The sequence below is a fragment of the Onychomys torridus genome, chromosome 14, assembly GCF_903995425.1.
Source record: "Onychomys torridus chromosome 14, mOncTor1.1, whole genome shotgun sequence".
NCBI classification, from domain to species: domain Eukaryota; kingdom Metazoa; phylum Chordata; class Mammalia; order Rodentia; family Cricetidae; genus Onychomys; species Onychomys torridus.
In genome coordinates, this window is record NC_050456.1 from 10204403 (window position 1) to 10229267 (window position 24865).

General features: G+C 42.9%; 1 protein-coding gene across 4 annotated transcripts in view; it reads left to right on the top strand.

Annotated features, from left to right (window-relative positions):
* Positions 1 to 22270, top strand: part of Dock4 (dedicator of cytokinesis 4) — a 406069-nt gene extending 383799 nt beyond the window's left edge. For 2 of the 4 annotated variants that reach the window (XM_036206392.1, XM_036206393.1), the window contains 11 exons: positions 3123 to 3299; positions 4084 to 4167; positions 6855 to 6974; positions 7306 to 7427; positions 7747 to 7867; positions 9336 to 9417; positions 9585 to 9694; positions 11530 to 11602; positions 13369 to 13482; positions 16209 to 16270; positions 19655 to 22270. In XM_036206392.1, coding sequence (XP_036062285.1) covers positions 3123 to 3299; positions 4084 to 4167; positions 6855 to 6974; positions 7306 to 7427; positions 7747 to 7867; positions 9336 to 9417; positions 9585 to 9694; positions 11530 to 11602; positions 13369 to 13482; positions 16209 to 16270; positions 19655 to 20116 — 1527 coding nt within the window. In that variant the 3' untranslated portion in view covers positions 20117 to 22270. The remainder of the gene's footprint in view (positions 1 to 3122; positions 3300 to 4083; positions 4168 to 6854; positions 6975 to 7305; positions 7428 to 7746; positions 7868 to 9335; positions 9418 to 9584; positions 9695 to 11529; positions 11603 to 13368; positions 13483 to 16208; positions 16271 to 19654) is intronic. The other 2 variants (XM_036206394.1, XM_036206395.1) reach the window with 2 other exon arrangements.
* Positions 22271 to 24865: the final 2595 nt, after the last annotated feature.

The following is a 24865-nucleotide window of genomic DNA, read 5'->3' on the forward strand; positions in this document are numbered from 1 at the left end:
CACTTTGACGCCTGTTCAAATTCTCTTCTGAGTCATTTCTTACTTATCCACAGAGACGTCACCTTTGAGCCAATCAGACACAACTCCTTGTCCCTTCCCAGTGACAAGCTTTCTTAGTAATTCAAGGTGACCGAAGCATCGTTCACCATACCTTTGTATCTCACAGCAATGTTACAATTTAGAACAACAGATGAAATCTGTAAGTGGGATTCCCAGGGCTCCCCACTTTGAAGTGTACATTAGGAGACACTGCACATCATACTCCAGAGGGTTTAGCTCTAAACTTCTCAGGGACATTCTCCTGGAGTCTGGCCTTGTCTACTTAAGAAGTCTTCTAACTTCCTACTACAAGCCTCCATGGGCTCTTCCTCCTATTACGTGAAGGTTTGGTCAGCTAGAGGAAATGACCTGGCCACCTGTCTCCTTCTCAGTTCCCCCAAAGGACTTTCTTGGGAAGGAGAGTGGACAGCTGCCTACTGTCTTTCTCCCAGACTCCTTCTTTGCTTTCTGACCTGATAAGGAAAATATGGCAGCTTGTGTATTGCTCACTTGTATTTACTCAGAGCTGTGAGATTTGCTGTCGTATATTTATTTACTCATTCTGGTTCTTTTGCGACTGGTACACTCCTTCCCTGTGTCCGGTTTTCTCCAGCATTATGAACTATTTATACTTTGTCTCAAGTACATACTGGAAATAGTCTCTGAAGTTCTTGTATTTTATTATATCTTATGTGATCTTCACAAAATTATAAATTAATAGTATTAGAGTTTGTAAACGTGAAGATGGATTCTTGTATTTTATTATAGTAAAAACAACTCATAAAATTTCTCGTAACCATTTTTAAGTGTGTAGTAACGGGGCTGGTTGTTTGCAGCTGGTGAATGATTGATCTCTTCAAGTTCTTCCCCTTGTGAACTGAAAGTCTGTGTCCTTTCAACAGCCTCTCCTCCCCACCCACAGCTCCTAAGCAGCAGTTCTCAACCTGTGGGCCCTGACCCCTTTGGGGTTCAATTGACCTTTTCACAGGGGTCACCTAAGAGCATTGGAAAACACAGAATCATCTTTGCACTATGATTCATAACAATAGCAAAATTACAGTTACAGTGTAGCAACGAAAATGATTTAACGGTTGGGGGTCACCCCAACATGGGGAACCGTGTTAAAGGGCTACAGCATCAGGAAGGGTGAGAGCCACAGCCCCATTCTGCCCTGTGTTCCAAAGTGTTTCACTTTTTAGCTTGCAGTGATTTAGACTCAGACTCTGCTTTCTGCTTTGGCGTTTGAACATAGGAAACGAAAGTTTAATATCACAGTAGCCAGTGCTGCTAGTAACATTGCAGGGGCCCTTGAGCACAGCTCCAAATTACAGTCCCACTTCCCTGTCTTGGCTCTAGTATGTATTTTTTTTTTTTTTGCTTCATTTTCACTGATTTACACTTTTCTAAACCAGTCCACTTAGTTTCATGTAACTGTGTACTCTGCCCAGACTTGTTCCACCCTCCTAGTGTTACTTGTGACATTTTTCCAATTAAGGATGACAAGAATGCTTCCCATGAATGCTTCCCATGACTATAATTATTCCACTGCATAAACAGACCACAGTATATTACAAATTCTCTTGTTGATAAACAGTAATTTGGGGCAACAGTTACAAACATTTTTATACACGGTTCCAGCTGCACATGTACATACATGTCCAGCTCCGACTTTTTTTCAGGTGTATGCCTGTGAATAGACTCTCTAGACCATGAGATAATGAAAAGTAAAAATCATATCTATGAAATTTGCACAGTAGATGGGCGATGGTCCTTCAACCGTTTTCCGGTCGATGCAGCAGCTTGAACGTCCAGCAGCAGGAGAGGAGCTGGTGTCCACATTTACACTCTTGTTTGCTGTGGCCACACTTATTTTTACCATTCTATGGGGTGTTTTATATGACATCACTATGGTATGATTCTTCATTTGTTTCCTGGCCATTTTGTAGACATTTACTGGCCATTTTGAATTGATTCCTCTGTGAAATTGATGTTTCAATCTTTTGCCCAGTTTTTCTTGGTTTCGTTTACCTTTGTCTTACTGGTTTTGAAGTCTTGTACATTCTGTGAATGGGTTCTTTGCTGACTATGCACATTAAAATCATTGGTCATGTATTGTGGCTTGTACTCCCTTCCCTTTTTATTACCTTTGATAAATGTTTATTCTTAACTTCCATACACTTGAGTTATTCTAAGACTTCTCAGCGTTGCTTTAAGACAGTCTAAGAGGCCTTTTATCTCATTTGTGTCTCTAACTGAAAGAAGAAGAGCATAAGTGTGCTTTCTGTATGCCCAAATTGCCTCATTACTCAGAGTTTGGCAGACCTTCTCTTCAGAGAGAATGTAGTAACATTAACAGCACAATGCCTTCTATTGGAAAAACACTTTGATCACACTCACAATTAGGTCCCCTGTACCAACCCAGTAAGTCATTATGATTCTATTTGGCTCTGTGCCAAGAAATAGATCCTGGCATGTACATGATTATCTTGTTTTCTGTAACTCCCAACTGTGTGTCATCCTGTGCCACCATATGGTGCTATTATAAATGCATATGGGGGTCTGTATGGGCATATGTCCCCTCTCTGCAATGGGGCTGAAAGCTCTTTGACACCGGAAGATCTGCTAATGTATCTCTGCATTTCCCATGCTGCTCTGTATCCAATAAGCACCTAAAGGGGTGAAGCATTCGTTATTTGGGGTCCATCCAAAAGAACATAAAAAACATGGGGAGCTTATTGCCATGCTATTAGAAAATGGACAGTTTCTGGTTACCCAAAGCACACTTCCACCAATGGATATAGTCACCTGCTGTTCTCACTCCTTCCTGATGAATGGGTACCTTGACTTCCACATCCTTTTCTGTGCTATGGGATGACTCCCGGAAGAGATGTTGATGGGAGCTAAGAACCAGAGGTGATTCAAAAGCTGGATACTCTCTCTCTCTCTCTCTCTCTCTCTCTCTCTCTCTCTCTCTCTCTCACACACACACACACACACACACACACACACACACACACACACACATATCTTTAGCTTTGAATGTCATAAAAGTCAATAGATATTTACACTCATTTGCTTTTCAGGTAGAAATGAGTCCCCTGGAAAATGCCATTGAAGTGTTAGAAAATAAGAATCAGCAGCTGAAGGCTCTGATCAGCCAGTGTCAGACGAGGCAGATGCAGAACATCAACCCCTTGACCATGTGCCTCAATGGAGTCATAGATGCCGCAGTAAATGGTGGAGTTTCCAGGTACCAAGAGGTGAGGACTGAGGATTGCTGGAGAAGAACTGGTCAGTGGTGATGCCTTGGGGTTTTGTGAATCTTTTTGTGCAAAAAAAGAAAAAGAAAAAAGAGAAATCTTTTTGTTGGGCCCATTCTCAGTGACAGATGGCTGCAATCGGCACAGATGTTTGTAAAACAGAACAAATGTATAGCCAGCCATTTGTGTGGTCCATGTATTCTGTCTTCATGATGAGGTACTTCAAGTCTGTGTGCTTGTGTTGGGATGAAAAAATGTAGTGAGAAGGTCAGAAATGTTTAACGAATATCTACCTGAAATAATTTGCCTAGTCAAGGAGGTTCATGGGTGTAGTCTTGTGGTTGTTTGTTGTTGATGATGGTTTAGGTAGACTTTTCATCATTTTGTTGTTGTTTGTTTGTTTGTTTTTTGTTTTTCCGAAACAGGGTTTCTCTGTAGCTTTGCCCCTTTTCTGGTACTCATTCTGTAGCCTGGAAGACCATCTTGGCCACATTGAATCTTAAGACAATTTATTTTAGTTTATAATTTATTATTATAGTTTATTGACTTGGGTCTGCTTTTTTTTTTTTTTTTTTTGCCAGAGATGCTTAGTGTACAAGCTCTGGCTTTCTGAATGTTGCCTGTGACCAGCTGCCCACAGATAGGAATCTCTCCATCTGTCCCCAAACATGTTTCATAATCACACTATTTCTCTACATAGCCAAGCCTTAGAAAAGTAAGAAGTGTGTCTTTCACTTCCACGGTGACTCTCCCAGCCTGTTCTGACTTTCCCTTTTCTTCCTAGGCATTCTTTGTCAAGGACTATATTTTAAGTCATCCTGAAGATGGGGAGAAGATAGCACGGTTAAGAGAACTGATGCTTGAGCAGGTAGGGCGAAATTCTATCCGGCTCTGTGTGTTGTGACAAAACACCCACCTGCAGGCATTTGCGTGAACAGCCTAGCTGAGGGGTCCATAAGTGGGCAGATCCACCTGTATGTAGTATATCCCAACTGGCTAGTTTCTACTCTTTCCTCCCACTCAGATGCAAGAACAAACTTAACAAGTCATCCCCTATAAGTAACATCTCACGTGGCCTCCTTTATGTCCCTCCCTAAGACTTACTGCTGGCTTGTTGTTAACTTGTCCCTCAGAATTTTATACTCAGATTCAGGCTGCCTCAAGATCGTGGATAAATACATGAGTGAATGAGACTGTTACGTAAGCGCCATAGTAAGGAGCAGGCAGGCAGTGGGATTTGCTCTGCGGCAGTATTGTGTTTTGCAGATAAAGCCCAGAGGTTTTATTGTGAGGACAAACCAGGATGCTCATCATTTTCTACTTTAAAGAACAGTGTACTTTTATTTATTTGGTGCCATTGAGGACTAAGAGCTGGAGCAAGTGTTCTGTCGCTTGCTGTGCCCTGTCGATAGCTACCTGAAAAGGGTTTGCAAACCTCTGAGATGGGAGACGTAGTTGGAAGTCTGGTTTAAACAGGAAATAGTTTTGTTCCCATGAAAAGTAGAGTATATATGACAATGGGACAAAAGCATCTCTTCCTACTTGAGAATATGAAATTAGTAAATACAGCATGTTTTTAGAGGGTTGTGGTGGAATTTAGTCCATTTATGCTCTCTAGATAGTATCCATAAGATGGTGACCTGGGGAGAGACAGGGCCATGGATGAGTGCAAGTGGCCTAGTTCAGGGAAACGAGACTTTACCCTACAAAGGAAAATCAAGAAGTAGATAAGCTCCCAGTGTGGTTGTGGGAAGGATACAGTTGCAGGATTGCATAAAGACCTTAATGTGGTTGATTTTTTTTTATAATCTCTGCATTTTACCTGAGCATCACCTCCCATAAGCAGTCTCCTTCAGATTCTGTCTTCTGTGTTCAGCCTGAATGAGTTCTTTCCCCAGAATTAAAACAGCAGCTTGGAGTTAAGAAGCTTTTCAAGAAAATACAGTTAGACTTTACTGTGTCATGCCTGGCATTGTTCATGAGATCCTATGGAAAGTGCTGTGGCCAGGAAATTGTGAGGTCTCTGCTATTTAACAATTGAAATAAAAGTGTATCATGTAACCTTGGATGACACATCATTTCTGTTGGACCATCAGTTAGGAGTTCAGACTGGACAGGCCATCATCCTTCCTGTACCTCTGTCTGGCTGACAGGGGATATCTTCAACAGATACATCCAGCTGCCTGATCCTGTAGGAGTTCCCTCAGTTGTGGAGAGCCACTTGGCCCATGGTCATTGTCTTCTCAATGACCCGTTTCTAAGACTGAGGGGAAAGTGTAAAGCCTGGTCATTTGGATCCAACACAGAACAACCTTGAAAGCCTAAAAAAGTTCCACAGAGGCCCTGGGCTTGACAGAGTTGACCAGCCTGCTACATAGCACATCTTTCTCTGTAGACTCCTACTTTGCTTGAGCCACAGGCAGGAAACCCAGACTCCCCACAATGAGCTTCCTAATCCCCATGCTGGAATCTATTCCCTGAGGACCCAAGTGTCATTATCTGAGCAAAAGAAAGGTGACCCAACAGCTTTTTTAAATGGAGAAGGCTAGCAGCTGCTATAGTTAGTCAAAACTCTTGGGGGTCCCCCCCCCCATCTCTTCATCCCACAGGCCAGTTTCTCCCTCTGTGTATCAGATACACTCCAATGTATCTTTCATGTTCATTTCAGGGTGCTTTTCTCTTTGGAAAGATGCTGGCAGAGGTGGGCATCCAGAGTAGAAGCTGCCACAGCCCCATCTCATAGAGAAGGTGCTGGGTGCTCTAGCCTGTGAAGGTCAGACCGGTCTGACCTTGAGTTTCTATGTAGACTCTTCACAGATGCAAAGCTGCAAGCAGCTGTGGTCTTGCACAGCTTGCTTGCCTCACAGACTAGAGTTTACTGAAATGCAGAAGATAGCTGCTGTTCAAACCCAAAAGATCACATGCTGTTGAGAGTTGAACAAAAGAAAGTTGCATGTGTATATTCATTTCCTTTTGGGTCCTAGTGGCAAACTTGTCTTTAAGGCAGGATCCTTGGCTATATTATAGCAAGTAAACAAGAATAATATTTATAAAGAAGAACAAAAGGCATAGCAACTGCTACAGGGTTCCTGATCATTTTTTTCTTTTCTCCCCTAGAAACATTTGAGAGTCTCTTTGAGGGTGGGAGGCCAATGTAGGAGAGAGGGTAGCATCCTGAAAGAAAGATTTGCTTGACCTTCCAAACAGGAAACAGCTTCTACCCTGTTCCCTGCCCATCCTAGGAAGGGGAGCAGAAGGCCAGGGGCCCATAGCACTAGAGAAGATTATCATTAAAGATATGAGGTACACAGGGGAGGAGCTTGGGGAAAGTGAAGTAGGAAAGTCCCTTTTGGGGAGTCCGACAGACCCAAATCCAAACCCCCGTCTGTTACTTACTACATAAATGACTTTTTGGATCCTGCTTCCTCACCTGTAGAGCTACTATTTATTGTTCCCATTGGTCAGATGTAGAAGGTCTACAGTAATGCATGGTTCACAGCAAGCACCCATGAGAACAAGTCACTGATGGGAGCTTTTCCTTGTGTTTTTATCAAGGCACAGATTCTGGAGTTCGGTCTGGCCGTGCATGAGAAGTTTGTACCTCAAGATATGAGACCCCTTCACAAAAAACTGGTGGACCAGTTCTTTGTGATGAAATCGAGCTTTGGGATTCAGGTGTGTGCTGAAGGGCCTTGGTGGGGCATCTAACCACTGCTGCTGCTTTCTGTGAGTTGATGGATGAAAAGTCCAATAGTGACATCTTTTGGTTCTTCTACCACATTGCAGCATTTTCCATTGGCGCTTTTAATATTTCAATCACATTCCTGATGTTTGCCATATTTACCCTTTATGAAAAAAAAACAAAAAAGTCGATGTCAGAAGGCTCACTAATACTGGCATTTATAATTGGTCCCTATGCAAAGATGCTGAGGATATATATTGAGTAGATTGCAGTACCTCATACATCAGTTGCTTTAATAAAATGTGTTCTTCACCTCCTTTTCAGGAGTTCCCTGCTTGTATTCAGGCCAGTCCTGTTCATTTTCCTAATGGAAGCCCTCGTGTGTGTAGAAACTCAGCCCCTGCCTCGATGAGTCCAGATGGTACCAGGGTAATTCCTAGACGCAGGTAAGTCATATTCTGAATTACCTTACAATTTGCCAGTCCCACAAGATGATCTGGAATGGTTCTCTCATTCTTTATGGTACAATTTGTCAAATTCACTATTTCTTAATGAAATAATTAAGCCACAAGGCAGATGCAGACATCTGCCACTGGTAAAACAGCAACAGCCTGAGAAATAAATAAACTCAAACATTCGATTATAGTGAGGCAAAGAGGAGACAACAAAATGTGCTGTGTCTTTTTCCCTTTGGTGTTATGCCGTGCCAGTGTGTGATAAAACAGTTCCAGGACTGAGTTAACGACTGTTTTCCCCCCTGCACAGCCCATTAAGTTACCCAGCTGCCAACCGGTATTCCTCGTCCTCGCTGTCCTCCCAAGCCTCTGCTGAAGTAAGCAATATTACAGGGCAATCAGAAAGCTCTGACGAAGTCTTTAACATGCAGGTACTTTATTAGCTTTTTGTCTGCTCGCGTTTATTCCTTTTCTGTCTGCATCGTGAGAGTGTCTGTCCATTCTGCGGGGCTCATGAACAGACCTTCAAGCAAGAACTTAACCTAAGGACCAACCTTTTAAAAAAAAACCTCAGTGGTGTTTTGTTGGCCTTTGGAATCCACAAAGATGTTCCTCTCCAAACTGCCCATCACTTTAAGAAAATATAAGCAAGCCACAGAAAAGCCGGGGCAAGCTGTCCAAGCTTAGCTTTCAGATTGACCTTGGTGGCTCTTTGCTTCCTGGGTCCTAGGTTCTTGGAACATGTTGATGATGCACTAACTGCCTCATAGTGTTCCAAAGTGTTCTTTACAGTTCCCTGTGGCTTGAGGCCCCATTATAAAATTTGCATACTATATAAGAAAATTTTCAGTAATAAAAATAGAAGAACGTACATATTTTTAAGGTATTTCGGAGCTCCCGGGAGTCTTAAAGCATTTTGTTTTAGGATAGTAAAATAAAGCTGAATTTCCTATCACTGCCTTAGGAAATGGCCACAATGCGATTCCCATTGTATGCTTTGAGCACACGATTTTGAAGATAAGTAGAAGGCAGATTGTGTGCCTTTTAGAAACACTCACACGGGCCAGCTAGAGGACTTAGTGAGCAAAGCATTTGCTGCCAAGCATGATGACCACAGAGTGGAAGGAGAGGACTGTTGTCCTCTGATCTCCACACACATACCATGGCACATGCACACTCACACAGGAGAGGAACACATGTATACACATGCCATGGCACATGCACACTCACACAGGAGAGGAACACATGTATACACATGCCATGGCACATACACACTCACACAGGAGAGGAACACACGTGACACACACACACACACACACACACACACACACCACAGCACATGCACACTCACACAGAAGAGGATCACACATGCACCACACACACCATGGCTCATACACACTCACATAGCAGAGGAACACATGTATACCACATACATGTCATGGCACATGTACACTCTGATGGGAGAGGTGCAAATGGGTACCACACACATCATGGCCTGTGCACACTCACATAGGAGGCAAGCAAACATGTACAATCCATCAGTCAATAAATGTAAAATTAGAAACACTCCCTATTTCTATGCCCAAGATGAGAACTGCTGGTCTTTATACTCCCGGCAGAGAGGTCTGCTGACAGATGCAGAGTTGGGGACTAGAGCTGAAGCTAATACCCGTGTGTTCCTTCCTCCAGCGGCAGTGGAAATCTCAGGTGCCTGGTTAATCCAGGCGAGCGTCCTTGTCCATCTGAACTAATAAGACTTCACTGTGCTTCTAAATGGCCTTTGGGGGTTTGGGTTTTGTTTTTTGCTAATTGAAAAGATCAATGTTGGTGTTTTGTTTCAAATGTCACTGTGAACCAAAGCTTCTAACCATGCATGACAGTAGCTCCCTGTGTTTCTAGCCCAGCCCATCTACCTCAAGCCTGAGTTCCACTCATTCTGCTTCACCTAACGTGACGAGTTCTGCTCCATCGAGTGCCCGAGGTTAGTGCAGAGCGGGGAATGTGGTAACTGGCACCCAAAGAATCTTCCAGGCCTAGGAACTGTGGCTTTGGTGGTCCATAGTGTTGGCAACTGCCACAAGACTGGGTTTTCTGATAACAGACCGCACTTGGCTACCACACTGATGATTTCTCTGCTTCTCTTCCCAGCTTCTCCTCTGTTGTCCGACAAACACAAACATTCCAGAGAAAACTCTTGCCTGTCCCCAAGAGATAGACCATGCAGTGCCATTTACCCAACACCTGTGGAGCCTTCCCAGGTACTCCTGTGGGGGAATCAGAAGCTAGAAAACAGGAGCGTGTGGGATTGTTTGTGAGTCTCTGCAGAAGCACACAGTAGCCACCAAAAGCAACCAGGGTCAAGGCCAGCTGGGTGAAGAGTCAGTCCATCTCCGGTCTCTGCCACTGTTGGGATGCCATCTGATTCATCACTCTAGACCAGTGGTTCTCCGCGTTCCTGATGCTGCAAACTGTTAATACAGTTCCTCATGTTATGGTGACCCCCCCAACCATAAAATTATTTCCTTGCTACTTCATAGCTGTATTTTGCTCCTGCTATGGATGGTAACATAAATATTTAATATGCAGGATATCTGATTCGACTCCCAGTATGGTCTGGACCCACAGATTGAGAACCACTGTTCTAGACTTATATCTGGGTTACAGGTCGAACAGTGAAGCTGAGAGGGAATGTCCTCCTTCATCTCATTGCTGCTACAGCAACATCCCAAGGGGAAGCTAATGAATGAACCATCTGTGTGTGTGTTTGCATGTGTATGGAGCAGAAGTCTGGGGAGGGAGGAACCTTAAGTTAGCAGAAGACTACTGCTTCTGCCCACAACTTCCTGTTTGCCCTGTAGCTGTGGAGGATAGCTCCAGCTGATTCTGTTCCCCAAGAGTGCAGGAGCAATCTGTTTGTCTTTGCCATTCTTCCATGCATTACCAGGGAAGCAGCTGTGTCCTGGAGATGTCCCTGAACCCCTCATAGGAGCTAGGGAATGTGGTTCCGCCTGTCACTCAAACTTCCCTTTAAAATGATTCCTCTCAACCTGAGTGAGCACAGGGCCACAGACTCAGCCTAGAGGCAACTATGTGCATTGAAGGGTGGGTACAAAATTGAAGATTTATGTTGTATGCCTGAGTTTTACCGTTTACTTGGGACTAATTTTAAGAGCAGAGAAAACTATTTATTTCTGCTCCAGCTAATTTCTCTGTTTTTCTACACCATCCTGGCAGAAGTCTGTAGCTGCATCTGGAAATGGATGAGAGCGAGTGGGATTTGGCTTGATTGGTTTATCTTTGCTGATTGTGTGAACTTCCTGAAAGGCCCAGGATCCCTCCTCTGCGCAGCACTGATGTCTTGCAGAAATGATTTCTGAGTGCGTTTGGCTGAACCAGCTAACCAGTTTTATTTCCCATTGTCACTGGCATTACAAGGGGATTTCACAGTTTGTTTCATCTGCTCTAAGAGAACATGTGCCAGCATGGGAAACTCAGAAGGGCGTCCTTGATTAGCCCCAAGTCATCTGCCTTGGGTAAAATTTGAAACAAAACTGCAATGATGTACAATGCTGTAGGTGTCCACGTTTTCTTTTCATGAATTAGGTAGAGCCATGTAAAAATGGTATTTCTGTAGGTTAGAAATTACAGGACATTCATCAGTTCATGTTTTTACCTACTGTAGAATTTAAACCATGATGGAGTAGGTGTTTGAACTGATGTTTCCCTTCTAATTCCTATTCACGTGTCAAATTGCCAGTCTAAGCGGTATATACTTAAAGAACAGCATACCTAGCTGGTATTTACTGTTCATTTTCCCTACATTTATTATGAAGCATTATATAATTAATTATAAGTATTTAGCATTTATATTTAATATGAAACACAACATTATGTTTCTTTCAGAAAACTGAAGTCTCTGTTCCCCATTTCTCCTAAAAAAAATATATAGTTTAATTCTTTGGTTCTAGGCTCATTACACCATATAGAAAATACTTTGAGCAAAAAGTTTCATAAGGAGATAACCATATCATTTTCTAAAAGGCATCATGTCTCAGCATATGACATCATAAACATGAATCTTCTCCCTTTTCAGAGAACGCTGTTTAATCATATTGGAGATGGGGCCTTGCCACGCAGTGACCCCAATCTTTCTGCACCTGAGAAAGGTGGGTACCATCCAACCCCCCGGGGTCCTAGAATGTGTCAGGGTTTGTTGTGTCCTCATTTTCTCTAGTCTTTCATGTGCCGTGTGGCAGGGAGGGCCCCTATCACTAGTGATCAGGATGAATGTGCTCTTTAGGGAATTAGGGAAAGATTTATTCGTGATCCACTCCCCATCAACTGTTAAGGGCAGAATCTGAGCAATTTGGGAACCCCTTTGTGTAGTGACTTTCTGTTGTTCAGTGAGCCCAGACAAAGCCCTACTCTTCTTGAAGCAGAGTTGCCAATTAGGCCACCAGTTCACATAATCAAAGTAGCTTCTCCTCAGATTGGTTCCACAGTCCCCATCCATTGTCTCCTTTACAGAGCTCATTCAGGCAGCTCATCTGTTGTTTGTAGTGACTCAGATAGGTTCTTGTACAATTAAATACTGTGTAAGCCTTGCAATCCAGTGCATAATGGAGTGTACCCTGCCTCAAGGTCACACAGACACAAATAACCAAATGCATACATAGTGGTAAGTAGCCAATTAGCAACATGCAGAAGAAGAAGAAGGGCAGATTGAATGTCACCCCTGAAACAGTGGATGTGGGGATTTGTAGTAAATCACCCATTTGCCTATCTCAGGGTCAGGCTCAAAAATAGCAGTCTCCCGGGCCAATGAGTCAAACTCGCTAATGAAATGTCCCAGGAAAGTGCACTTTAATTGCCCCCCATTAAGAACTAGGCTCTATTACCATTTTGCTACACTGATACATTAACATTAAAACTTCCCAAAGGGAGATGAAAATTAGTGAGGACCTAGCCAAAATTATTTTAAAGTATGGAATTAACTTTAATGTTTTAAATCGAGCATTGATCTTTACCAGGAGAAACTAGGAATGTGCTGTTATTTTTGCCCACTTTACTAAAGAAAACCACAGAGCAAATATAAAAAGAATAGAGAAAAAATTACATTTAAAATAACTCTACCCCCATTAAATCAAAGCAGTAATTTGGAGGCATAAACTGTGGCAATCCTCACTGGCTTCAGCAGATGGCAGTGTCTGCCCAGGAAGCAAGCCGGAACGCTAGTTGACTATTAGAAACTTCACTGCAGAGTGTCTGTCTGTTCATAACCCTGTGTGTCCTGCCTGCTTCCTAGCAGGGATCTCCGTATCCCTACATCTTGATGCATGGAGCAGATGGATTGCAGAATCAGAACGATGGTATCAGCAGCCCGAGTTCTTTTCTCAGGAATTATTTAGTGTAATCTCTTGATTTGGGAAGAGTCCTTTCTGAGTGGCACTGGGCAGAGAGATGGTGTGGCACCCTCAGACCAGTCTTTGGCATTTGTGCCACACAGCTGAAATATGAGAGTGCCATTTGCCTCCCTGCCTCCTCTAGATGCCGCTTGTCCAGAAACCTCTACAAATAGACTGATGACTCCATTTTCCATCTGTTTTTCAGCATCTAAAGTCATCTGTAATTCTCAGCAGGTTGATACTCTCTGGCAGAGAGAATTGTAGCCCTGTTTGACAGCTTGAGGGAAATAAAGAGACACACTGTCACCCAGTTAAATGTCAACTCTGTTAGGTAACCAGTTAGAGAGGTTTAGTAATCAGGAAGTCTCCTACTTGTTTGGGGCTTAAGGTTTTGTGGGTTTTTTGAAATCCAGTTGATATATATATATATATATTCATTCTGGATAATTCTGACTTTCTCCTAAAATCTCAAACATTTGAAAGGCAAAGCTGGATCTTGTGTTTTTAGCTTTGTTATTCCCTTCCAGCTGTGAATCCCACCCCTAGCAGCTGGAGCCTGGACAGTGGGAAGGAAGCCAAGACCCTGTCGGACGGTGGGAGACTTATTTCTCCCCCTGTCCCTCCAAGGCCCACACAGACTGGTGGGTATCTGAAGCGTTTGAACAATCACTTTCATAAAATAAGTATGATGAGTATTTCAGCTTGTCCTGAATGCCTCAGAGAAAGGAAGGCATGTGGTTTCTGAGGTAAAACTCCTGCTAGCAACAATTCTCACTTCTAGTGCTCGCCTCCATTCCCTGCACTTCCGCCACACAGTCTGACAAGGTCCGTTCCTAATAAGCCCCTCAGGTAGGCTTTGAGCATGCCCTCTTCGCCATTACCACACACAACCCTCCTTGCTTGTGGGCCACTCACACTCCCTTTGAACCTTGCTTGCACCAGTCTCTGCTAATGCAACTGCTTTCTTGAATCTTCAACAATGACATCAGTGTGTCAGCTGACCCAAATAAGAACCACCTCACAGTGGCTTTGGGTGGCTTCTGACATTCTAAGTTGTCTGCTGCTCGGAGAGCTTTGTATCCAGCGGTGGTATGACTCAAAGGGCTGATGCGTGAACCTGCATCTCTTGGAGCTGTGGTTCATGAAGTCCATCCTCAAGCCAACCTGAGGTCTTCTGAGCCCGAAGATTATGTTCCTGACATGAGGCTGAGCCAGCATTTTACCAAGCCATTCCTGGGAGTCTCCTACTCACTAGCATCTGAGTGCTGAAAATGGTTGGAGAACTTCCAGCCTGGCCCTGGGTCTCAGGAGAAACAGAGGCAGAGCTAACTCTTCGGAGTTTCTAGTGGGAAAAGGCCAGCTTTCCGTCTGAACACACCACTGGCTTGGTGACCTCCATGGGAGGCAGTTTGAAGAGAGACCTCCCACTCCTAACTGACAGCTTTTTCCAGTAACCAGATCTTGTCGGCACTTGCCTGGGTCTGCTGGAGCTTTACAGGCATAGCTGGCCTAAAAACCGAAGGGAGTATGATGCTGTTTCCTTGACGGATTTTTCTAGACTGGGCATTCATGTTTCACTTGCTATATTGTAGCTGCTCATCCTTTAGACAGTTTCTGGAAGGCACATGAGAGGCTTCCACAGAACGAGGAATAACTTAGATTTTATTAATCATCTGTATTAGTGTATCAGTCTGACTGTGGGAATGAGGACTCATTAGCCAAATCATTTGTATTTCATTGGTGACACTCGTACATTCAGGCAGTCTCTAGTTTAAAGGCCTGGCTGTACCCCCCTGAATATGGGAACTCGAAAGGCATTTTTAAGGAACAATAAGATTGATAGTTCTTACTAAGGAATGAATATTATCAATGCTATCTGGGCTCCTGGGACAGTTCCAATTCGACAACTGTGGTGCTGACGGATCTTTTTTAGGCATGTAGCTCTGAGAATGAGCAACAAGTGCCAGGACTGTGCTATTGTCTCAGACTGAGTCAAAAACAACAGGAGGCCCTGACCTCTGCTACAGTAGCGGCAGATGTGGAGCCCACACCAGGGCTGGTTTCTCTGTACATACATGATTTTCTTCCTACTCGGCACTCACAACACGTGGGACTGGAGAACCAGCACTGATGTTAGGAGCTGGCATGCAGGGCTGAGGCTACCCAACCCTGCAGTGTGATAATGGACCCAGTACAACCCGATGACCCTTCTCCTTCCAAGTAGATTGATTGGCAGGGCTGCTCTCCCTTCTGTACTGATTGCTTTCATGGTCTGTCCCGATGTCATCGTCTGTGGTCCGTGTTGTGGGGCTGGGCAACTGTCTGTCGTTCTTTCTTGCAGCTTTTCTGTAGGTTGTTATGAGTTCCCAAGCTCAGTGTGATGGCTGGAAGAGTGGCAGGTAATCACAGAGGACCACAGCTCACACTTGCCAAAGTCGCTGTGTACCCTCACCCTATTGACTGTCGGCAAGCTGTTTTTGTGCTGTGCAGCTACACTCTAGAGAGCAAGAGCTGGTCCAAAAGAACACATAGAGCAGCACGGCCTCCCATGCTGGGACCCAGATATCAGACGTGGGAACCCAGGAGAAGCAGGGGTCCCTCTTCTTTGCCGTGATGGTGAGACCTGAAAGTCAGGGGACCGAGGAAAGGCCTCCAGACAGATGTTAGAGGAACAATGGAAAGCTGCTCACTTTTTGTGTTGACATGGACACGCTTTCCGTCTGCATTGGGAATGTTGGGAGGTGGGGTGAAAGAAGGCTTTCTGAGTATCTCTATGGGCCTGTTCTAGGCTGCCTGGGTAGCCTTAATATTCCCATTGCTGCTCAGGTCAAAGACAGCACCCATCTCCCAAGGACTCCTGGCACCTCATACCAGAAGCATTTTATGAGATAAAGAGATTGAATGATGAAAAGCATCTGGACTTGGGGGACATAAGAAGGATATTAGAGCCAAGTGTGGTAGCACAAACCCATAACCTAAGCACTCAGGAGGTAGAGTCAAGAGAATAAGGAGTTCAGTGTTATCCACAGATACATATGGAGTTCAAAACTAGCTTGGATTACATAAAACCTTGTCAGCAAACAAGGAAAAGGAAAGGCCAATGAAGCAGTGTGGGGCCATACCATTCTAGTCAGCGCATCGTGTGTGCATGCGTAGCTTTTTACTAACTGGCCTGTGTCTTAGTGGCACCATCCTCTGTGAGGAATCTATTCTAGACAGGCATCACGTGGTTTCTCCTCTCAAGTTTTCCTCTTCCCTTGCTGAGGAGATCCTGATACACTAACTCATCTGCCTGGGTTTGTACTTACAGAGGGCATGTGAAGCTCTCTGGTTTTTCTTAATTAAAATATTCTCTCTCCATCTACAGCTTCACCAGCAAGACACACAACATCAGTATCCCCATCACCTGCTGGACGGTCTCCTTTGAAGGTACAAGCCTGTCCTTAGACTGGGTCCAAAGATTAGCCCTGGTTCCTTTTTCCTTGAAATCTTACCCCAAGTACATCAAAAGGTGCTTTCATCCCTACATTCAAGACAAGGATCTATCTCAGAAAGGAAGGAAAATGGACAAGAGGGCAGCCTGTTCTTCCCCTTAGAGAGCTTCGCCCAAGAATGCAGTCCTCTTTGGTGGTTGTTGCTGTTGTTTTCAATGATTTGTTTTATTTTTTATTATTAGTAGTAATAGTAGCAGTTTAGTTCTCCAAATAGTGGCAATTAGAACTTAACAAACCATAGTCTGCAAATCTGTTGAAAAGAAAAGAAACCCCTAGGATATTTTGACTTAGACTTTTGATTAGAAACACATCAAACACATATGTGTATACAATTAGGTTGAACAACACCAGTAATCGAGGTCTACTAAGTTCTCTTCTGTAACTTTCTGGGTTTTATCATGAGCCTCATCCATTTTGGCAAAGCCAAATTCAACTTGTCCTCTTAACACTTTGCACTAAAAATGACTCACATTACAAACTCATACTTGAACATGAAATACATGATGGTAAAAAATGGAAAGAAAAAAAAAAGTTGTGGAGAACAAACCAGAAGCTTTAAGGGTCAGATGGTATATAAATACAGGGTGTTTAACACCTCCAAGCATACACATCCCTCTTGAAGACAAATAATATTTAGCCTCTATGCAGATTCAGGTGGACTGGCCACAAGGCTCTCAGCACACAGAGAAGAGTAGTGTTCAGAACACAACCCCAGAAGCAAACAAGAGTGTGGAGTGAGTGTTGAATGGGTGGTTTTTCCACACCTGTGTCCCTTGTGCTGATAAGACAGTGCTGCTGAGATGAAAAGACAAATTAGTCTCCACACTTTAGGACAGGTTATGACCCCGGGCATCCATGCTGCTCAAGACAGTCACTGCTGGAAACAGAGAAATACCACCAAAAAAGGGAGAAAAATTCTAGGAAATATGGCTTGATTTTTGTTGCCAAAATTCGTGATGTGAAAGTTTTCTGGGAAGTACAAATTATTTTCTGGTTTTGCTGTTGCTCTGCAGTGTGGCTGTTATCATGAAGTCCCCGTGACAGCGTTTGCTTTGGAAGCCACCACTTGTCATCACCCTGATGTGAGGGAGGGAAAGCGGCGTGGCTCTTCCATGTCTTTGTGTCTATAAATCCTCAAAGCACTCCCACACATTGTGATGGAATTACCGTCTGTGTTCTTCAAGTCACTTTATAGAGTACAAATAAGACAATAAGGAATGGAGAGATTAAATTCTTAAGGAAACAGGAAGCCTTGCTACAAAATGCTCACACACCTGTTAAATAGCTCCAGTTAGCAAGCTGGTCTGTCCTGTCCTAGGACGCATCTGGATGTAGTCCTACTGGCCAGAGGCAGTCCTCGCAAACATGTCTTTTTAAATGGAGCTTGAAGAACATAAGAGGGAGAGGGAGAGGGAGATCATTGTGCTGTAACTCCCAGGTTACTTTAGAGGGCACACTACTCCCAAGTTTCAAGCTTTTTTATGACTAAAATGAACTTAAACATCTTATCTGATAGAATTTAGGGTGGTTCCCCACCCCCAAAGCATTAGGATTGACCCTTTACAGATGACTGAACTTACCTGTCTTATTTTGAATTTGAGATCTCTTTTTGGAAAAAATACCGGTGAATTTGGATCTCATAATTCACCAGGCTTAATTATATATATTAATGCTCCTATTCAATGGAAGGAGTTGTGCCTACTGCATATTTCTTTTTAAAAGAGAGGCTGGGGCTGGAGAAGTAACTCGGTCAGTAAAGCGCTTGCCTTGAAAGCACGAGGACCTGAGTAGCACTGATGTAGAAAGCAGCTGTGGTGGTGTGCACTGCCTGTCCCAGTGCCGGGAGATGGAGTCAGGATCCTTAGTGCTCCCTGGCCACCAGCCTCGCCTGCTTGACAAGTTTCAGGCCAGGGAGAAACACTGTCTTAGGAAAACAAGGTGGATGACTCCTGAGGAACAACACCCAGCGACCTCTGACTTCCATATCCACCTGCATACACACACACACACACACACACACACACACACACACACACACACACACACCCATAGATTCTCTCTCTCTCTCACACACACACACACACACACATATCCATAGATAGTCTTTTACACACACACACACACCAAGGTTAAGTTAGCCTAGGATAGCAAAATGTGTTCTATAGATCATTAAAGACTTTAGGTGGTAAGTAAGAAAAAGAAAGATCTGTTATCACATATGTTTAGAAAACACTGGCTAAACAATGTATTGAGGTTTTGTTTTTTAACATGTTAATAGGGCTTAAATATCCAAAGAGTATGTCACAGCCAGCATTTCCCAGTAGGACCTACTCACTAGGATTCTTTACAAGTCCTTAGGACATGGGGAGAGGGAGGTGAGGAGGCTCAGATGCTAATATGGCCAGAGAGCTAACACTAGATGAAGGAGGCTGGCTGGGTCGCCATGTGAAGGAATAGGCTACAGTATGTTCAGTACCCGTACCCCCACCTGAAGGAAACAACCCTCCTCAGCTTCATCCTATCTCCACAAGAAAAAGTGGGATGTTGCGGCAGATGTCTAGTTCCTTATGAAATGCCATAAATCTCAGCTTTATGTGGAAAATGTCCTATTTTTAAAAATTAGCAACTAAATTGGGCTTTTTAAGAACATGGCAGATGAAACAACTAATATCTCAGGCAAAAGTCCAAATGCTACCGGTTTGCGGCTTTTGCTCCCGTGTCTGGGACCTCACAGAAGACTCAAAATGCCCCAGTCCCCTGGCCTCAAGTACCCTGACTGGCTGTCATGACACATGGGCAAGCCACGCCCTCAAAGCTCTTTTCCCCCTGGTTCAGACAAGACTGATGTACACCTTCAAATCCTCTTGCCAATTATTCTCAGCCTCTTCTTATCTATCTAGCAGGCAGTGAGATGAACTGGGTGAGACTTAAATTTAAATCTGGCATTTCCTAGTTTAGACTATCATAAACTACCACAGGCTGCGTGGTGTAGATGATATGTTTTCCCTGGGTTCTGGAGGCGAGAGGTGTTGGTTTCGTTTGTCTACGTCTCCTCTTCAGGGCTTGCTGATGGGCACTTGCTCTCTGTGGGTTCACGTGGTCTTTGCTCTGTGTGCCTGGATTACAGATTTCCCTGAAAATCCAAGGTCTATATAAAGAAACTGGTCAGTCAAGTTGGATTAGGGTCATGGTCGCTTCCTTTAGTCTCCAAGTATAGCCAGCCAGTGGGCACTGGAGGCTAGGGCTTCATCAGACGGGTTTGGGGAAGCATCTCTAACAGCTGTCTCTTCTCACATTCCCCCGCCTCTGGTGGGAGCAGGGCTCGGTACAGTCCTTCACCCCATCTCCAGTGGAGTACAGCTCCCCAGGACTGAGCTCAAACTCCCCGGTCTTGTCGGGCAGCTACAGCAGTGGGATCTCGTCACTTAGCCGGTGTAGCACGTCGGAAACCTCAGGCTTTGAAAACCAGGCAAATGAACAGTCGGTGCCAGGGCCTGTACCCATGCCCATGCCCGTGCCCATGCCCATGCCCAGCTTCAGCGGGTCGGAGGAGCCAGTACGCAAGGAGAGCAAAACCCCGCCCCCCTACAGCGTCTACGAGCGGACTCTGCGGCGCCCTGTCCCGCTACCTCACAGCCTCTCCATCCCTGTCACCTCCGAGCCACCCGCCCTGCCCCCCAAGCCCTTGGCTGCTCGATCCAGCCACCTGGAGAATGGGACCCGAAGGACTGAGCCCGGCCCAAGGCCCAGGCCCCTGCCCCGCAAGGTGTCTCAGCTCTAAATCACTTTTCTATGTACCCGCGATGAATTCTTTGCCGTTTACAAAGTCCGATGAGAAGACATTTAGTGTAGGCACTTTAATATCTTACTCAGACCTTTCTTTAAATGAATGGAATTAAATTTGCTTATTAATATAATGTTGCACAATATTAAAAGTTACTGATCTAAAACGCCAGATGTTACATGAAGTATGGCTGAGTCTCATTAAAATGTTTCTCATTTGAAAGTGGTAAGTCGTGAAAAAGACTCCTTTTGTACCTTCTTATGTTCACTTTTTTTAAATGTAGTTTAATCTTAAAACCAATACAACATTGTCAAGCAATACCATGCGTGATGATGTTGTATACGTTTTTTCTGAATACTTGATGCTCTGAGAAAGCTGATCGTGTCTGCACATCCTAACACAACAGCCCTTCCTTAAGAGACTCTAGTAATTAAGGTGATGGGTTTGGCTCTCCCCTTGAACAGGATGTTGAGGGCACATCCTCAGAATTAAAGGGTAAAAGCAGGCCGGTTGGATGAGATACTTCAGGGTTGCAAGAATTGGGACGGGAAGTTGTTTTGACTTCTGACAGCTGTCTACATTCTTTAACTCTGTTTTGTGAATCGGTTGCTAAATCTTTAAGTGCCCTGACACCATGCTATCTACTGTATTACTTTTCAAGGTGCAAATTGCTTTCAGAGTTCCAATCAGCTAGATTAAGCAAAAGACCCAAGGAGAAGTGTTTACTTGAATTTTGTGCTTCCTTACTTGATGATTTCCTATATAAAACGTGTCAGTGATGAAGAGCAGATGTTCAAGGATTAAATAGACGCAAATTACTGTGTCCCATTAACAAGGATTTGGGAATCAATACAAGACAGTATTAAATCAATAGTGTAAAGGAAGACAAAAACCTTTGTGAAAATATATTAACATGATTGAATGCTAAAAGGACTTGGAGAAGGTGAGGGCATTAACGTTCAATCCTGCATAAAATAAAGGATTCGTCCAACTCTCCATTCTTACCAGGATAGTTTAGCTTCTCAGCTCATCCCACAGTCCTTTTGTTGGAAGTGGAGGATTGTGGACCATTCTAGCATGGATATGACAAAGTAGCATCTTAGCTGGAAATAGAGTAGACACGCTGATGCGGCAGGTGTAGGAGTGTGAGCAAGCACCTTGTATGTAATAATGTATGTTTTATCTTTGTTTTTTTCTTTTACTGACTGTTTATAACACTCGATTGATAATAGATATGAACTGTATTTTAAATCATGCTGTTAGATATTTCCCTCTTTTGTTGGGAAGCTCATCTTAGTTTAGCTGTGTTTGTTTTTGTTGCTAGCTTACCTGAAAGGCAGTGACCACTTTTTTATATTCTCTTAATGAAACCATTCAGCAGGTATATGCTGTTGAGGCTGGTTATAGAGGTTTTCTATAATAAATGTTCAAGTATTTTTGTACATAACTGGTTAATTTTAATAAGAGATACCATTATGTGTAAAAAAAAAAAGTAAAAATAAAAGCAAACAGTTGTGGATGCAGTATGATTGTTATAATTATGCCAAATACTTTATGTATGGAAAATATTTGTACATATATGCTTTTAACAATAATTCTGCCATATTGACTTTACAATTTTGAATGTCAGAAAATTAATATATGTAAAAATATTTATGTTTAGTGAAAGTATTCATAATTGAGAAAAGGAACAAGAATTTTAGCTTTGTATCTTGCAGGTTTTGCAGTTAGAAATTTCTTGAACTGGCGTTTGCATTTGATAATAACACTTTGTGTTTGTAATCACATCCTAAAATCTGCATATACATACACATATACATGTATGTAGGAAACTCCGTGTTTCTGTTGTTTTAAACAAGTAAAATCTTTCCCTTAAGTAAGATGACATGCATAAGATAACAAAGCCTCTTTGATTTCCTTTTCCTGTGTAATTTAGTAGATTTCTTGACTAGTGCTTGGGCACAGAATAAATCAGTGTTATTTGCTCTTGAAGCCTTTTTTTTTTGGCAGTGAATAGTTGACTTTATCATGTGAGTGTATTTCTAAAGCAGCTATATAGCAGAACATTTCAAGAGATTCTGTTAGTTCAGATGTTCATGTTGATTGCTGCTGAATGGTAAATATTAAATAAAGTTATCAGATTAATCTTAATGTTTCTGCCTTCATTCCAACCCTCAGTGTGGCTTTACTTAGAATGGCAGCTGCATAAATCCCTCACTCCTATCATCATGAGACCTGTAGTCTTCTTTGTAGATAGACCCTATTTCTATTGCTCTTTGACTCTGGACACAGATCATTTCTGCCATAGAGAACAAAAGTTAAAAAGTTAATGGTGTCAGTTGCCATCCTGTGGAGAAGATAACATTTACCTGGGCAGCTGGACACGAACTAGTTTAACCAGAGCCAAGTTAGCAAATCAAGCTATCAAAGTTGGTCTGCTTAGAAAACTTGACACAAACCAGTTAACTGCCAGGTGGACAAGGCAACGGTTGAATGTGCCTTCGCCAGCTGTGCCATGTTCTGTCTGCAGGTCACCTCTTTGTTCTGCCTTTGACAAAATGATCACTGAAAATCCCCTGACTGCAAAATTTCTGTCAACTGTAATCTGTCTTTTAACTTTACAAGATGCATCCATACTGTGATAGGTTTACATTTGTGTAAGTTAATGATAAACTGCTCTTCTGTTAAACATCAAAACCCATTTGAAGGCCATTGTCAGTATCCCAAGTACTTCTCAATATTAACAAGATCTTATAGGCATCTTCATTATAATTAAGCCTGCAAGTATTTCAACTCTCTGTGCATAATTACAATATGAATAGCTCAGATTCCTGCCTAAGTAGGTTTCTCTCTGGTTTGTTATTGATTGTTCCACAGAAGACAACAATGAGAATAACAAGTTGCACTGTCTCATTTTATCTTTACACATTACTGAGTGGTTTATATCAAAATGTATGAGTACTGAAACATGCCTTAATTCTATAAGAAAACAATAGAGAGGTTTTTTTTTGTTTTTTGTTTGTTTTATTTTTTTAACCAATGGTTCAACTCTAGGCTGGGTATTCCCAAATTCTTGGCCTCTTACTCAAAAGGTTAAAATAGTCTCAGAAAAATTTGCAAAAGTAGCAAGGAAACTTTATCAAAGTAAAGTATGATAACAAGCCACATGAACAAGCCATAAGTACCTTGAGGTTACTCAAGGGCCCCAATTATTGTTTGGAGCTTCCTTTTATGGAGTTAAAGAAAATGGGTGTGGTGAGGGAGTTCTGTTTTTATTGACAGATTAAGTTAAATAACCATTCCCTTCCCTAATGTATCTCATTTTAATCATGCACACCCAATTATGCATAAGCATAAGATGGTAAGTGGGGTTTACATAAAGGACACAGTTTGCTGTACACTGTGGAGAACTTGCTCCCCAGACTGATGCAGGACCATGTTTACTGCTCACTGTCCCAAAGAGGTGAGTCCTATCTTGACAATTCTCAGGGGAGCAGGAACACAGTTTCATTTGCATTCTGGAGTTTTGTTGAAGGCCTTGATAAAGAATAACTAAAGATCACACTTAGCCAGGTTCCGGATTGGTGTACAGCAAACCTGGGAGTTTGTCGGTAAAATTAGGTCAGCACTGTTCACAACCTGAGTTCCAGTGTGGTGGCGACGATTGGTAAGGAAGAATTGGGTTTAGTCAAGGGCTAGCATCTAAAGAGAGTAGCAGACTGTTGATCTCAGAGCTCTATCTTAGGAAGGTAAAAAACACAGAGAGCTCAAGAGGTGAGAAGAAATGGTGGGGCAGCGGGGAGGAGTGTGTGCTAAAGGGCCCTTCCACAGCGGGACTCTACCTTCTCTGGGACATTTCAGTGGACGCATCCTGGGATTGGTTCCTACAGTTCTATTTTTACAGAAATGCTACTTTTCTGCAAGTTAGCCCTAATGTGAATTTACATTTTGTTAGTTGGTGAATTGAACTAAAGCCTCAAGGGTAGGGGGAGTTACGGAGGTGAACCATTCTGGCTCCTGTAAATCTAAAAAGAATTTAGCAGTTGACATCTTAAACTACTTGATTGCTGAAAGTTTGATGCCAGCCTGGGCTACATAATAAGTTCCAGGCCAGCCCAGGTTCCACAAGCTCTATCTCAAAAACTCAGACAACAAAAAGTTAGGAACAAGCCTTGCAGAAAGGCAAAGAGTGTGGGAAACAAAAATTAATGTAGAACTTCCCGGCGAAGCTACTGTGGTCCATTCTGAGCAAAGAGTTTCAAAGACTCTTAAACTTTGAGCTGGTGCTTTCTGTTGAGTTTATAGGTCTGTTGAAATGTTCCTTTTATGAATAATAGTTATATTTCTGGACAAGAAATTCCTGGGAGAGTAGACTAATGCTAGTGAACAAGGAATGTGAAGTCATGTTTGTGAGGTATAAGCTACGGGATTGATGCTTTCTTTTTTGAACAGATATTTTAAGCATGGTTATAATCACAGTAGACCTCAAAGTACACCCTTATTTTTTATTCAATGTTAATAGGATTTATTTTTTATATTGTATCATGCATGTGTAGGGCAAAGAATATATTCTACTTATGTAGCCATTTCTCTATTAACAGACCATATTTTGTTTCTAATATTTGGCTCTACAAATAACACCACTGAAACACTTTTCTTACACAGAGCATGCCCCATGTTTTGCACTATTTCATAATAGTAAATTACACACACACACACACACACACACACACACACACACACACA